At 34.9% G+C, this 15,608-nt stretch overlaps 1 protein-coding gene and 1 non-coding gene across 2 annotated transcripts in view; both read left to right on the top strand.

Annotated features, from left to right (window-relative positions):
• Ipo7 (importin 7) overlaps positions 1-15,608 on the top strand; it is a 58,773-nt gene that overhangs the window by 33,362 nt on the left and 9,803 nt on the right. The window contains exons 7-19 of the mRNA XM_027942323.3: positions 892-986; positions 1,099-1,183; positions 3,333-3,467; positions 4,353-4,452; positions 5,482-5,558; positions 5,707-5,823; positions 9,262-9,351; positions 9,751-9,916; positions 10,203-10,363; positions 11,675-11,803; positions 13,992-14,058; positions 14,142-14,267; positions 14,894-14,991. Coding sequence (XP_027798124.1) covers positions 892-986; positions 1,099-1,183; positions 3,333-3,467; positions 4,353-4,452; positions 5,482-5,558; positions 5,707-5,823; positions 9,262-9,351; positions 9,751-9,916; positions 10,203-10,363; positions 11,675-11,803; positions 13,992-14,058; positions 14,142-14,267; positions 14,894-14,991 — 1,446 coding nt within the window. The remainder of the gene's footprint in view (positions 1-891; positions 987-1,098; positions 1,184-3,332; positions 3,468-4,352; positions 4,453-5,481; positions 5,559-5,706; positions 5,824-9,261; positions 9,352-9,750; positions 9,917-10,202; positions 10,364-11,674; positions 11,804-13,991; positions 14,059-14,141; positions 14,268-14,893; positions 14,992-15,608) is intronic.
• Positions 9,494-9,677, top strand: LOC114098281 (small nucleolar RNA SNORA23). The gene has a single exon (XR_003583715.1). It is a non-coding gene; the product is annotated as a small nucleolar RNA SNORA23 (small nucleolar RNA).

Raw genomic sequence — 15,608 nt, 5'->3', positions numbered from 1 at the left:
AGTATATGACAGCTTCTTCTGTTCTTTATTTTTATTTTTCTATTAGATCAGTGTAACAGCTCATTATTTGAATGGTTGAATAGTAGTCTTATGAAAGTGATGTGATTAAACATTACCTTATTAGTAAATATTTAGGTTCTTTGTACTTTTTTGCTATTATGAATAGTATTGTGAATATTCTCATATATAAAACATTGTTTATCTATACTGATATCCAAAACTAGATTTTGAAAATGGAGTCTCTTATGTCCTCCCCATTATGAACTATTCTGATTTTTTTTTTTTTTTTTTGGCGGGGCAGGGAAGGGGAGGGTACTGGGGATTGAACTCAGGGTCATTTGACCACTGAGCCACATCCCAATCCCCCTTGTTATTTTATTTAGTGACAGGGTCTCACTGAATTGCTTAGCGCCTCACTTTACTGAGGCTGGCTTTGAACTTGCAATCTTCCTGCCTCAGCCTCCAGAGCAGCTGCAATTCCAGGTGTGCACTACTGAGCCCTGCTATTCTGGTTTTGATTAAGATACTATTGTCTGGGCTGGGGTTGTAGCTTAGTGGTAGAGCACTTGCCTAGCATGTTCAAGGCACTGGGTTTGATTCTCAACACCACATATAAGTAAATAAAATAAGTTCATTGACAACTAAAACAAATTTTTTAAAAAGATACTATTTTCATTGGCTTGACTTTATATGATTAAGATCATGGCTAAAATTGTTGATTTTAATTGTCTATAAGAGTTTTTAAAAGCCTTTAGATTCAAATAGGGGTTAATACTTTGTCAAGTCTGATCTATTGCAAAAGGCCAGCATTAGAAGCACATGCACATGCACAAGCTTTTCCTTGTAGATAGTATTATCTTTTACTAACATTAAATAAATGTTTCTTTAAAGGAAACTCTTCAAGTTGAAGAAGATGATAGACCTGAGTTACCGTGGTGGAAATGTAAGAAGTGGGCTTTACATATTTTAGCAAGACTTTTTGAAAGGTAAGCTTTTCTCTGATTTGGTGATTTCAATTTAGTTTTTAAAGCTTTTGTTTTTATAAGTACAGATTTAAAAGATTATAAAGAAATAATGGGCATGTTAATGTTCTGTTAGATATGGAAGTCCTGGCAATGTTTCCAAGGAATATAATGAATTTGCCGAAGTATTTCTGAAAGCATTTGCTGTTGGTGTCCAACAAGTAAGTCTCAGATAAGTTTTCCTAAAGTTAATTTCTGTCTTGCTTATTTCTAGTTTTCTTTTCATCTGAAGGCTGCATGTTTGAACCCTATAGCAATTCTCAAACATTTTTTTGGTCTGAGGACTTCTTTCTGATCTTTAAAAAATTACTCAGGAGAGTTCATTTACAGGGTTGTACTTACTGATACCTATCATTATAATTGAAAAAAAAATTGAATAGATAAGTGGGGCATGATGGCATACACCTATGGTTCCTGTGACTTGGAAAGAAAAGGCAAAAAGATCACCTGAGCCCAGAAATTCAAGACCAGTCTGGGCAAGATCCAATAACATCCATTATTACATTTTAATATAAAAAATTTGTCTTCAGTAAAAAATAGCTGTTTTCCAAAATGAAAATGTTTTAGAAAGAGGACTTATTGTTTCTTATACATTTTTTTTTCATAATATCTTTAATAGAAAGGACCTAGATATTTACCTGCTTCTGTATTCAGTCTGTGTTAATTCACTATGGTTGACATTAAAAACAAAATATTGGCCTCACAGGTATGAAGTTGAAAAATGGAGGTGTAATAGACTTCAGATAATTATGGAAATTCTTTAAAATCTCACCAAAATTTGACTACACATTTCTTCCAAGTTCATTGCATTATGGAGCTTCTAAAGTGGCTGGGTGTGGTGGTATACTTTATAATCTCAGGCTGAGAGAAGGATCACAAGATCAGAGCTAGTCTCAGTAATTTAGCGAGGCAATTTAGTGACACCCCATCTTAGTACTTAGACAGGTCTGGGAACCGTAGCTCAGTGGTAAAGCACCTTGAGTTTAATCCTCAGGACCCAAAACAACAATAACAAAAACTTTTTAACAGTGAACATTTTCCATTAAAATATTTTGGTGTATATTGCAGTCTGAGTCTCTTATTTACACGATTTTATAACATCTTGGACTTGGCATTTGGAAAGTGTTTATTCATTGAGTTAGTGCAGGCTTTGCAAATGTCATCACCTCACTGTACAATTTCAAAAGAAACCATGCTTGTTAATATCACTACTAGTCTTAGCATACATATCCTTTCTATTGGAAAGCGCTCAAGCTAATGGTGGTGAATCCAGGATGCCTAGAATTCTAATTTTTGCTTGAAAACTGAAATTTAAACAGTAACATGTTGTCAGTTATTTTCTTTCAAGTGACAGGATTATTTTGTTTATTTTAGAGAAAATTCTGCCATATGCACAAGTCTAATAACCGTAATTTGTTTTTTAGTTCTATCATAAAATAGTCTTTCATGAATTAGTAATTATTTTAGTTTGCCTTTCAGTCTCAAATAGCTTTTCTTCCTACCTTTGTACTTTGTAATATGGTAGGTGACCTCTATGTGTACTTTCTCATTTAATAATTTAGTAATTATAATTTTTTCTGGTTCATCAGAGACATTCTTAAGGAAAACTTGTTCTACATGTATGTGGTTTAGTGCTACTTCCTTGATTCTTTTAGGTATCAAAGAACTTTAGTTGATTGATGCAAATGTCAGCCCAGTTTAAAAAGAAGGGCATATACATATAGCATTTTGGCATTATTATGAAATAGCTTTAATCTGTTGGGTCCTCTGATGAAGATCTTCTTAGGATTCACAGAAGTCTGAATCATAATGAAAATTGATGTTGTGAAATATTAATTAGAGTTAGAACTCTTGACCACAGTTAAATAGGTGAGTGGTTTGGTAGGTTTTCCTAGAAGATGCTCAATAAGACAGGGCTATCTCAGAATATTGTGGTAATTCAATAGGCAGCATATGTTTTTCATTGTATACTGAATCAGAAACTAGGCCTTTGATATATTCTTACTTAAATTTGTTTATGAAATAAATGCCTTGGGAGTGAATGTGTTTCTTCACATAATTTCAAAAATTACTACTTATTAAATGAATTTGGTTGTTAGTTTTAATGATGATCTGGACATTAAGGTAAATGTCATATTGGGCTGGAGATGTTGCTTAGTGCTAGAACACTTGTCTAGTATGTGTGAGGCCCGTGGTTCAATCCCCAGAAATGCAAAGGTAAAGAAATAATGTCAGATTATTTTATTTCATAAGTGGTTAAAATTTTTATTTGAACTTCAGTTTTTGATGGAACTTTTTTCCCCCCCAAAGGTTTTATTGAAGGTGTTATATCAGTACAAGGAGAAGCAATACATGGCTCCTCGAGTTTTACAACAGACATTAAATTATATAAACCAAGGAGTTTCCCATGCCCTTACCTGGAAGAACCTGAAGCCTCATATACAAGTAATATTTTTGTACCTGCAATGGTTTTCGTAAATATAATAGAAGTGACATTAATTTCCACAAAGTTTGAAAATTTGTGTTTTTTAATTTTTTTTCCTATTGTAGTTCTGTTGATTGTTTTGATTGTATACTAGTAAAAGGAGAGATTGTTTTCCAGGATAATTGGCTGACCTACTATAAGTAATTTATTTGTTTATTTGTTTTTACAGCTGTAGGATTTCAGAGACTTAAAATTTTAAATTGAATTCCTTCAGAATACTTAATGTGTACCTATATATGCATGTCTTATTTTATAATCGCTTCTTACAGAAAAGGTAAAAACTTGTAGTTGATCTGGAAGTGCATTAGTAAAGTTTGGATTAAACTTTAAAACACACCAAGTTTTGTGGTGCATGCGTGTAATCTCGGGAAGGCAAAGGCAGAAGGATCCTAAGTTTAAGGGCAGCCTTGGCAATTAGTAAGATCCTATCTCAAAATCAAGAAATGACTGGGGATATGGCTCAGTGGTAAAGCACTCCTGGGTTCAATCCCCAGTACAAGAAAATAAAATTCGTGTCATATTTGGCACACACTCATAATCCCATCCTGTCTGGAGTTTGAGACAGGAGGATTGTAAGTTTGAGGCCAGCCTCAGCAAATAAGTGAGGCCCTAAGCAACTTGGCAAGACCCTGTCTGAAAACAAAAAATTGAAAAGCATTGGGGATGTGAGTCAGTGGTTAAGTGCCCCTGGGTTCAGTCCCTGGTACCAGAATAAACACACACACATTCACTCACACACACACACACGAAACATAGTTATTTATTTTTTTTAGTACTTAAAGGAGATTTGTCAGTTGAAATTTGAAAGCTGAAGGCTATTACTTTTCTTAATTTTTAATTTGCAGGGCATTATCCAAGATGTTATTTTTCCATTGATGTGCTATACAGATGCTGATGAAGAACTTTGGCAAGAAGACCCTTATGAATATATACGCATGAAATTTGGTGAGGAATTTTAATTTTTAGAAACAATATGTCAATAGTAAAAGTTAAAGTGATTATCTGTAGCAAACCTAAGTGATGTTATAGCCTCATCTTTGGTTCTTTCAAACAACAGTTTATCCCTTCTTAAGATGATTCATTAATTATAACATTATGATAATTTTTATTTTTAGGAGACATAAATTGTAGAAGTGTTAAATTATTTAGTTATGAGGATTGCATGTGCTTCTGACACATGTCAAAACTGTTAGATAGTCAAGATTATTCCTTAATACTAAGTGTCTAACCTGTGCTTTTGGATCCAATGTCAGTCATAATATGTGAGGGAATTAAAAAGATGCATACTGAAACCTGGAGTAACATGTACTTCCTGCATAAAACTAAAGAATTATAATTTGGCTAATGTTGAGTTTTTGTCTTTTTTCCTACCAGAATACTCTGTACTTTTGCCAACCCTATTTTGAAAATTCCAGTAGTGTTTTGTGTGAAAGAATTTTTTAGGAAAATTAGGTGTGTTACCATTTAATTTGTTTAAAAAGATTAAGATTAATTTTCTTATTTACTTTATATCAGATATAGAAAATTTTATTTATTTATTTATTTATAAATGTACATTGACTTTGTCCACAATTTTTTTTTTTAAGAGAGAGAGAATTTTTTTAATATTTATTTTTTAGTTCTCGGCGGACACAACATCTTTGTTGGTATGTGGTGCTGAGGATCGAACCCGGGCTGCACGCATGCCAGGCGAGCGCTACCGCTTGAGCCACATCCCCAGCCCATAGAAAATTTTAAATGCCCTTTTTACGCAGCATAACCTATAAATTACTTATTATGAAATTTAAAAAGAAATTTTTTTAGTTGTCAATGGACCTTTAATTATTTATTTAATGTGGTACTGAGATTTGAACCTAGTGCCTAACACATTCTAGGCAAGCGCTCTACCCCTGAGGTACAACCCCATCCCTGAAAATGTTTTTTGATTAAATTAAAATTATTGTTTTCTGTTGTAATTTTAAATTTGTTTTCCAGATGTATTTGAAGATTTCATTTCTCCTACCACTGCTGCCCAAACACTTTTGTTTACAGCCTGTAGTAAGAGGAAAGAGGTAAGTTATTTAATTTGCAGATAACTTTTGCTACAGTACCTAAAATCTGTTCAGATATACTCAGTTACAAATGCCAGACATGTTAGTCATCTGTTAAGTGTATTTTTAAGGAGCATTGGAGTAAAGTATTACTTATCTCTCAATCTAGGTACTACAGAAGACTATGGGATTTTGTTACCAAATTCTTACAGAACCAAATGCTGATCCTCGAAAAAAAGATGGAGCCTTACATATGATTGGCTCTTTAGCTGAAATACTTCTGAAGGTATTTTTTTTTTTTAATATGTGTCTTATGCAGGTAGTTCATTTAAATTAACATGTTTATTGAGGTACAGTAAACATATGATGCAGTTTGCCCATTTAAAGTATACAGTTCAGTGGTTTTTAGTTATATTCAGAGAATTATACAATCATTACCCCTGGATAATTTCAAACATTTTCATCAATCCCAAAAGAAACCATGTGGACATTAGCAGTCTTTCGCCATTTCATCCCAAACCTCCTAGCCCTATGCTGCTCTTTGTGGACAATTGCATCTGGATTTGTTCTGGATATTTCATATAAATGGAGGTGTAATGTATGGCCTTTGGAGTGTTTTCTTTCATTTTGTATATATGCAAGGTTCATAATGTAGCATTTGTCAGTTCTTTTTGTTGGTACATTTTGTTGAAATTTTGCATTTCATTTGTTCATTCATCAGTTGGTGAACATTTGCTTTGTTTCCACTTTTGAATATTATGAAAAGTGCTATGAATATTTGTGTACAATTTTCTATGGGGATACAGGTTTTCATTTCTTTGGGGTATGTACCTAGGAGTTTAAATTGGTGGTCATAGTTGAGAAACCACAGGATTCTTTTCCAAAGTGGGTATAGCATTTTATGTTTCTACCAGCACTGTATGAAGGTTTTCGTTTTTCCACATTCTTACCAGTACTTATATTCTTTTTTATTATGACATTTTAGTTAATGGGAAATGACATCTCATCATGGTTTTGATTTCCACGTTCCTGACGGCTAATAGTATGAGAATCTTTTTTTTCTTTTTTAAACAGAGAATTTTTTAATTTTAATTTTATTTGTCAGTTTTTGGTGGACATAACATCTTTATTTTATTTTATGTGGTGCTGAGGATCGAACCCAGCGCCCTGCGCATGCCAGGTGAGCGCGTTACTGGTTGAGCCACATCCACAGCCCAGTATGAGAATCTTTATTGGCCATTTGTATATCTAGTTTGGAGAAATGTCTATTCAAATCATATTTCCCTCTTCCCTTTTATTGATTTATTTATTTAGTTTTATGTATCATGCTTACATCTTTTTAAACACCTTTATTTTATTTATTTTTATATGGTGCTGAGGATGGAACCCAGGGCCTCACACGTGCTATGCTAGTGCTCTACCACTGAGCCTCAGCCCCAACCTTCCCTCCCCCTTTCAATTGGATCATTTTTTTAAAAAGTATTTTTAGTTTTACATGAACACAGTACCTTTATTTTGTTTAGGGTTTTTGTGCTTGTTTGTTTTGTTTTGTTTTAATGTGTAGAGGATTGAACCCAGTGCCTCATGCAAGTGCTCTACGATTGAGCCATAACCCTAGTCCAGGTCATTTGTTTTTTACCATTGATTGGTTAGAGATCTTAAATACTAAATGCTTGCTTGCTTGCTTATTTATTTTTGCCTGTGTAAATGCTCTATTAGGTTTCATGATCAACTGAGATACGAAAACAAAATTATGGTTTATAGATAGAGTTTAGATTTTGGTTTATTGGCTTAGAGTAGTTGCTTAGAGTAGATATTATCAATATAGATTCTATAAAAATATGCTCTTTTATAAATATGATTTGCAAATATTTTCTTCTGTTTCTTAGGTTATCTTTTCATTTCCTGGATGGTGTGCTTTTTTTTTTTTTTTTTTTTTTAAACAACCTTTGTGATATGGGGGATTGAATCCATGGATACTGTACTCCTGATCTTACTTTTTTTTTAATTTGGCCATCCTTTTTTCTTTTGAATTTGAGACTTGCTCTGTTTCCAGGATGGCCTGGAACTTGGGATCCTCCTTAGTCAACCTCTTGACAGCTGGATTTATATGTCTGGGCCACCACATTTATCTCCCTTCGTGATGTCCTTTAATGTTTCAATAGGATTTTGATACGATATCCAATTTATCTACATTTTCTCTCCTTGCTTGTGTTGAAGATATTTGTTTTCATATGAGGTTTTGTGCCCATATACCTACTAGCTACTGGCATACTGGGGTTTGAACCCAGGGATGCTTTACTACTGGCTGTGTCCCCAGCCCTTTCTATTTTCTTTGAGACTGGGTTTCACTCAGTTATCCAGGCTAGAACTTGCAGTCTTCTTGCCTCCTCCTCCTGAATTGCTGGGATTACTGGTGTGGCAACTACATCAGGTTGAGTTTTGTTCTGTACATATTGCAGGATAGTTGTTAAAGAATGTTTTTCTTCTAAAATTTATGGATCTTTAGGACAATTTGCAAACATGAAACATCCATTTGCAGGCTAGGCACCTCATGATTTTGTCACAAATATTGTGGTAAAGAGTAACAAGTCAGATTAGTTTGTGTTTAGAAACCTGAACTCAATTATATACATTGTATATGACATCATAAACAAGATCTACATTTTGTTTTTCCTTTGAAGTTAGTAAATCTACTCCAGATGTATGTAAATATTGAGTAATTATACCTTCCCTACTACCAGGAACCTTGCTCCACTGAATTCATCACATTTTTTGTTTTATCTACTATGCCTTTTATGGTTACATTTTATATAGGCATGGCACAATTAACAAATCCAAGAAATTAATATTGTTGTATTATAATTCACAGATATAATTTTATAAGTTTTCCCACTGATTCTTTAATGTTCATTTGATGTGCAGTTCAAGGAATTCTTCTAAAACCATTATTAACCATTTGGGAAATATTGAATTTTAGATTTATGAAAGTATCTTTATTTTTTTGGTGGTGGTGCAGCTACTGAGGATTGAACTTAGGATGCTTTACCACTGAGATACATCCCCAGCCCTTTTTATTTTTTGAGACAGGGTCTTGCTAAGTTTCTTAGGCCTCAAAAAATTGCTGAGACTAGCCTTGAACTTGTGATCCTCCTGCCTTAGCCTCTTAAATTGCTGGGATTACAGGTGTGTGCCACCACTCTTTGCTCAGAAAAACAATATCTAGTTTATTAGTTTTGAGAGCAGGATATTTCTCTAACTATATATGTTCAGTTAGATACTACACAGAGAGGTTGTTTCGTTAGAAAAGTTTCATGAAAAAAAGTAAGAAGTAAAGTTAACTTTGTTGTCATTAAACACCATTTTTATTAAAATTTGGTCTAATAGCTTGTTTGCCATTTTGTTTTTAAACCTTGGGTTGGGCAAGGTAGGCCTCAGTAATCATATTGAAATTTTTATTTTTGTGGTGCTAGGAATTGAATCCAGGACCCAGCACAGCACATGCTAGGAAAGTACTCTAACCACTGAACTACACTCCCAGACTTCTAATTACTTTCTAATGAGGTGATTTTAAACATATAAGAATGTATTGGGGCTTTGGTTTCAAGGGGTCAGAGGATTAAAGTAAATGTATGTTATGACATTAATAGTCAATGTTCTATCTACTTGGAAATTGAAATGATGGTATTTGGAACTATATCCAAATAATCGTTTATATTTACAGAAAAAGATTTATAAGGACCAGATGGAATACATGTTGCAGAATCACGTGTTCCCTCTCTTCAGCAGTGACCTAGGCTACATGAGAGCAAGGGTATGTTTCCAAGCTGTAATATTTTATATATGTATATCCTGTAATAAATGACTGTGGGTTTTTATATTTAAACTTTTGAATGTTTACTTCAAAAGCTATATTTCATGTAGGATGTCTATTTAATGTAAATCTTTAAATGGCTGCTATAATGTGTGCATGGTTTTCATCTGTGTCTGGTAGCAGTGTCTGTCTGTGTTTTGCATTCAGATCTTGCTATCCACACAAATGTCTTGTAGCCAAAGAGTAACTTGGGATCATAGTACTGGTCTAGTGTTGTCTCTTTGGACATATCTACCACTGGCCAGCCTCCAAATTCCCACACATTGAACTCTAAATAAAGAGATTAGCTTGGGGGAATTTGGTGTATGATATTTATAGTCATTGTGCTTTTTTTAAAAGGCTTGCTGGGTACTTCACTATTTTTGTGAGGTGAAGTTCAAAAGTGATCAGAATCTCCAAACAGCTTTAGAGCTGACAAGAAGATGTCTGATTGATGATAGGGAAATGCCTGTGAAAGTGGAAGCCGCCATTGCACTTCAAGTGTTGATCAGCAATCAAGAAAAAGGTAAAGGATTTGCATGTCAAAAATACCGATTTTTTTTTTTGCCTAATTGTACAATACTTATTCTTAGGAAGTTAACACCTTTTTTTTCTTCTTTCTTCTTTTGTGGTGCTCCAGATTGAACCCTGCACCATGCTGGGCAAGCAAACACTGAGATATATCCCCAGTCATATCATACTTCCTTTTTATGTGAAAGTACTCTTTGTTACATGTTGTGTCAGGTTTCTAAAAGATATAATTGTTTTACAAAAGAAGGGTTTTTTTTGTTGTTGTTGTTTTTCTCTTACAGCTAAAGAATACATCACACCATTTATCAGACCTGTAATGCAGGCCCTCCTTCATATTATAAGAGAAACAGAAAATGATGATCTTACCAATGTAATTCAGAAAATGATCTGTGAATATAGTGAAGAAGTTACTCCTATTGCAGTAGAAATGACACAACATTTGGTATGTTTGGATTACCATTTTTTGCAAGCATTTAAATTTAGCTCGCAGTAGGTTCCAGTTAACATCACAAGTACCTTGACTTAGGTTTGAAACAAATATTTTATGGAGCTTAATAGGTAGGATGTAGGGTTTTAAGCCCCTTGACAGCTATTTTAACTCATTTAATTTTCATACAGATCTGGGTAAAGATTATACTATTTTACAGATACAAAATATAACAGGTAAAAGTTTAAATAACTTGCCCACATTGGATATGGTAGGGCTTGGATTTATACGTAGGCCTCCACCGTACTCTTTGTTTTTTAATTTTTTTATGGTATTGGGGATTGAACTCAGGATGTTCAACCACTGAATATCCAGTCATTTTAAATTAATTAATTAATTAATTTGTAATTTTTTTCTTTTGAGGCAGAACCTTGCTAACTTGAACAGATTGGCCTTGATCCTCCTGCCTCAGCCTTCTGAGTAGCTAGGACTACCAGGCTTTCACCTTTGAGCACAGATTTAGCCAGTAATATTAATGAAAATATTCATAATATTGAGTACATTCTATAACTTGTCTCCTTTTTGAGAAAGTGTGAGTAACTGGAGCTCGAACCTAGCTAGGGTGCTCTGCCTCTAAGCTGCACGCTCAACCCTTTTCTTTCACTTTGGTTTGTTTCATTTTTCAGTTCTGGGCATTGAACCTGGGGGCGTTTTACCATTGATCCATATCCCCAGCCCTTTTTATTTTTTATTTTGAAACAGGATCTTGATAAGTTGCTGAGGCTGTTCTCAAACTTGTGGTCCTCCTACATCAGTCTCTTACGTTACTGGGATTATAAGCATGTGCTACTGTGTGCCCAGGTTTTATGTCATTTTTGAGACATGATCCTGTTAAATTGGCCAGGCTAGCCTTAAAACTTGAAATCCTCCTACCTCAACCTCCTGGGTCATTTGGATTACAATTGTGTATCAGTGCACCTGGCCACTTGTTTCTTTTAATCTTCACAGTATTTCTGTGAACTTCCCAAATTGTCATGTCAAGAAAAGTCTAGGAAGGGAGTTCAAGTAAGCTTGTTTCAGGTCACCCTATGAGTGACGGAGCAAGACCATTTGATTATAGAGCCTACACTGTTAATTATTCATTAATTTGGAGGCATTGATTTGTTCTGCATTCCCAGTGAGAACATTTTAAAAATAAAAGTGTTGCGGGCAGGGCAGGGTGGGATTGGAGGGGGAAAAAAACACCTGCAAACTAAACTAAAATAGTGTTAAGACTATGTTATAGTGTTTAATTGACAAACCTAAGTTGCATTCTTTTGGGTCTAGGCAATGACGTTTAACCAAGTAATCCAGACTGGTCCAGATGAAGAAGGAAGTGATGACAAGGCAGTTACCGCCATGGGAATTCTCAATACCATTGATACACTTCTTAGTGTAGTTGAAGATCATAAAGAGGTAAGAAAAATGATTCATTCTGGAATAGGTTTTATGCACTGTCATTTTACACTGAATGTGCTATAATTTTTGGAGGGCATGACCTGAGATGACTCTATAATCATCCCATCTACTTTGACTTTGCATTTTTAGTAAAAAAAAAAAGTTTTGGTAAAATATGTAAAACATAGAATTTGCCATCTTAGCCATTTGTAAGTGTACAGTTTACTGATATTGAGTGCTTCAAATTGTTTTGCAAGCATCACCACAATCTTTCTACTTATCTTTATGTGGTGCTGAGGATTGAGCCCAGTACCTCATACATGCGAACACTCTGCCACTGAGCCATGATCCCAGCCCTTCTTACCTATCTTTTTTTTTTTTTTTTTTTTTGGTTGTCTTTTAGAAAATTAAGGGAACTACAATCATGGATTTTTAAAAATTGAATTATTTCAAACATCCAGAAAAAGATAAACCATAGAGAAAACTAGCTGATACTACCTAATCGCTACCAAATATTATTGCATTTAATCATTTTTATATTATGTTTAGATTTTACTTTCAGGAAAAACAATTTCAGATGATTTGGGGGTTTTTTTGTTGTTGGTTTTTTTTTTTTTTTTTTTTTTTTGTGGTGAGGGGTGTTGCATGCACGACCTTGTATATGTAAGGCATTTTGTCTGTTAGTGTGCTTATGTACAGCCCCAGCAACTTCAGTTAGATGTAGTTGAATCCCTCAGGGGATTGCTTCCTAATCTCCTTTCCCTCCTTCTGTCCTTCCTCTAAAATTAATCATTGTCTTGAATTTCGAGGAATAAATTTTGGTGTAGATGTTTCTATAGGTTATCTTATCCATAGCTGTGTGTTTTTAGATCTCTGCCTTTTGCAGCTTGAGATTTCCAATAAACCATTGTATTCCCTATTGAAATAGAATATAGGCAGAAGACATCAGAAATCTTATAGCTGCTTTAACTTAAAGTAGATTATTTTGAGGAATTGAAGATGTATTGCATAATATGTATTTGAAATGGCTATCTTGCTTCTTTTTTGGGGGTTCAGGTACTGGGACTGAACTCAGGGGCACTGGACCACTGAGCCACATCCCCATCCCTATTTTGTATTTTATTTAGAGACAGGGCGTTTCTTAGTTGCTTAGCACCTCACTTTACTAAGGCTGGCTTTCAACTTATGATCCTTCTGTCTCATTCTCCCGAGCTCCTGGGATCACAGGCACGTTGCATCGCACCCTGCTCTTATTATAATTTTGAGACATGGTCTTTGCTAAATTGCTGAGGCTGGTCTAGAACTTGGGATCCTTCTCCCTCAACTCTTTGAGTCTGTGAATGAAGGCATGTACCACCATGCTCAGTTTATATCCTATACCTGATTAGTAGGAAAATATTTAATCTCCAGAATGTTCTTTTAACATTCTGATGGCTGTCAAAGATTTGTGGTTCTATTGAAGGCCATACTGAAAATTAATGAGGAGTTGGTTATTTTCTATTAATTGTGATTGTGATGGGGAGCCCGAGTTCATCTCCTTGGTTCACTGATATAATTTGAAAAACAGTAGTGACTTCAAAATTATTGAGATTGGTAGCAACAATGACTTTCTTCAGATTATTTCTCTTGTAAATGTGACTTTTTAGTTACCTTTGGACTGAAGGGGTCAGTGCTTAACACACAAAAAAATACCTCTAGGTGCCAGGAGCAGTGACACTTGCCTGTAATTCCAGCACTCAGGAACCTGGGGCTGAGACAGGAGGGTTGCAAATTCAAAGCCAGCTTCGGCAAATTAGTGAGACCCTATGCAACTTAGTGAGACCCTGTCTCAAAATAAAAAATAAAAAGGTCTAGGGATATGACTCAGTGGTTAAGCACACCTGGGTTCAATCCCCAGGACCAAAAAAAATCAAAACCTATAGGTTCTCTTCAGAGTAGTTATATTGCATATCCCAATATGCAAATTATTACCTTTCAGTTTTTAGTAGATGAATCAAGTTATTTGTGTTTTTTCATTATAATGATATTTTGTCAAATTTCAATCTCAGATTGGTGTAAAGTTTCATAATATGCATGTCATTTCATAACAATATGATTTAACAATGTGCTTTCATATAGAAATGTAGTGGGTTATTGTATATTATCTTAATAATTTATTAAGTGTGCTGCAATTCCATATGATTTTTTTGTCCCCCTTCTTTTTTAGATAACCCAGCAACTTGAAGGGATCTGCTTACAGGTCATTGGTACTGTTTTACAGCAGCATGTCTTAGGTATCATTACACATATTGTACTAAGAATTTAGTGCCATTCACATTGGTAAACATTTTCCTAATGACTTAGTATTCTCTTTTAGAATTCTATGAAGAGATCTTCTCTTTGGCTCATAGTTTGACATGTCAACAAGTATCTCCACAGATGTGGCAGCTACTGCCCCTTGTATTTGAGGTCTTTCAGCAAGATGGCTTTGATTACTTCACAGGTAAGTCTAATTAGCATGAAAATACTGAGGGTTTCACCTTTCCCCGTGTTGATTGATTCATTTATAGCTTATCATTTGGTTATATACTTTTAAATGGTCTTCATTGGTTGGGTAAGTTATCATTAGTAGTTAATCCTCAAGGACAACACATAGTATTGATTTCTGTTTTATATTTTGACTTAGTTATTTTAGGTTTGCTCTTTTAGTGCCCCCATAGCTATTTTATGTATAATTAAGAAATTAAGAAATAGGTTCCTTTCTGCATTAAAATTGAATACATCTTTACTAAAATTGAATGACAGAAAATGGGCATCATGATGTTTACTTGTATTCCCAGTGTCTCAGAAAGCTGAGTAAGGAAGATAGTAAGTTTGAGGCCAGCCTTGTCAAATTTTAGATCACCCTGGACCAAGTTGGGAGACCTTGACTCAAAATACAGAGGGCTTGGGAGGTAGCTTAGTGGTAAAACTCCTTTAAGTTAAATCCCCCATACTAGGAGTTAAAAAAAAAAATAGAGAGATCATCTGATTTCACAGATTTGCCCTTTTCTAAGGAAAATTTTCAGAAGCAAAGATAAAGCATTTGTATTAGTAAACATGTATAACTGATGCTTTTTATTAATACAGACATGATGCCTCTTCTGCATAATTATGTAACAGTTGATACAGACACACTTCTATCTGATACCAAGTATCTTGAGATGATATACAGTATGTGCAAAAAGGTAGGTCATTTTAAGGTAATATTAGATCTTACAAGTTTGCTCCTATACAATTATCAGGATACATTTGATATCACATTATGAAAAACATGGTGAGCACGTGGGTCTGATAAAATCAAAGGGTTTAAAAGCTATGAACACTCAGGCGTGATGATGCACACCTATAATCATAGCAGCTTGGGAGGCTGAAGCCAGAGGATTAAATTCAAGACTAGCTTCAGCTAGTAAGTGTGGGAGACCAACCTTAGACGTGACTGATTTCACACTCCCCTCGCCAGCTGGGTGCTGAGGCGTTCAGTCACAGAAATGTGGCAGAGCTTTCCCCATCCTTCTTGGGTGCGAGGGTCGGTGTCTCATGCATGGGGTGTGTCTTGCTACAGCCCCTTGGGTGGATCTACGCTCACCTATTCCTTTGTAATATAATCCCTTGCCCTGATTAGGATAGAATATTCCATGGAAGTGCCTTGTGTGGGTCCCCTTCTCTTACTGTGCCCTTGGGTGTGGCCTACCCAGGTGTCAGTCAACCTGCTGACAGTGGACATCATGAAGATAGACTTAGCCCTCTGAAACATGACCCCTTGCCTCATTTAAATAACTTTCCTCAGTAAAAAGGGTCAGCA

The sequence above is a fragment of the Marmota flaviventris genome, chromosome 9 (genome assembly GCF_047511675.1).
Source record: "Marmota flaviventris isolate mMarFla1 chromosome 9, mMarFla1.hap1, whole genome shotgun sequence".
In the NCBI taxonomy this organism is placed as follows: Eukaryota; Metazoa; Chordata; class Mammalia; order Rodentia; family Sciuridae; genus Marmota; species Marmota flaviventris.
The sequence above is the reverse complement of the archived record's forward strand: the minus strand, read 5'-3'. Positions and strand labels throughout refer to the sequence as shown.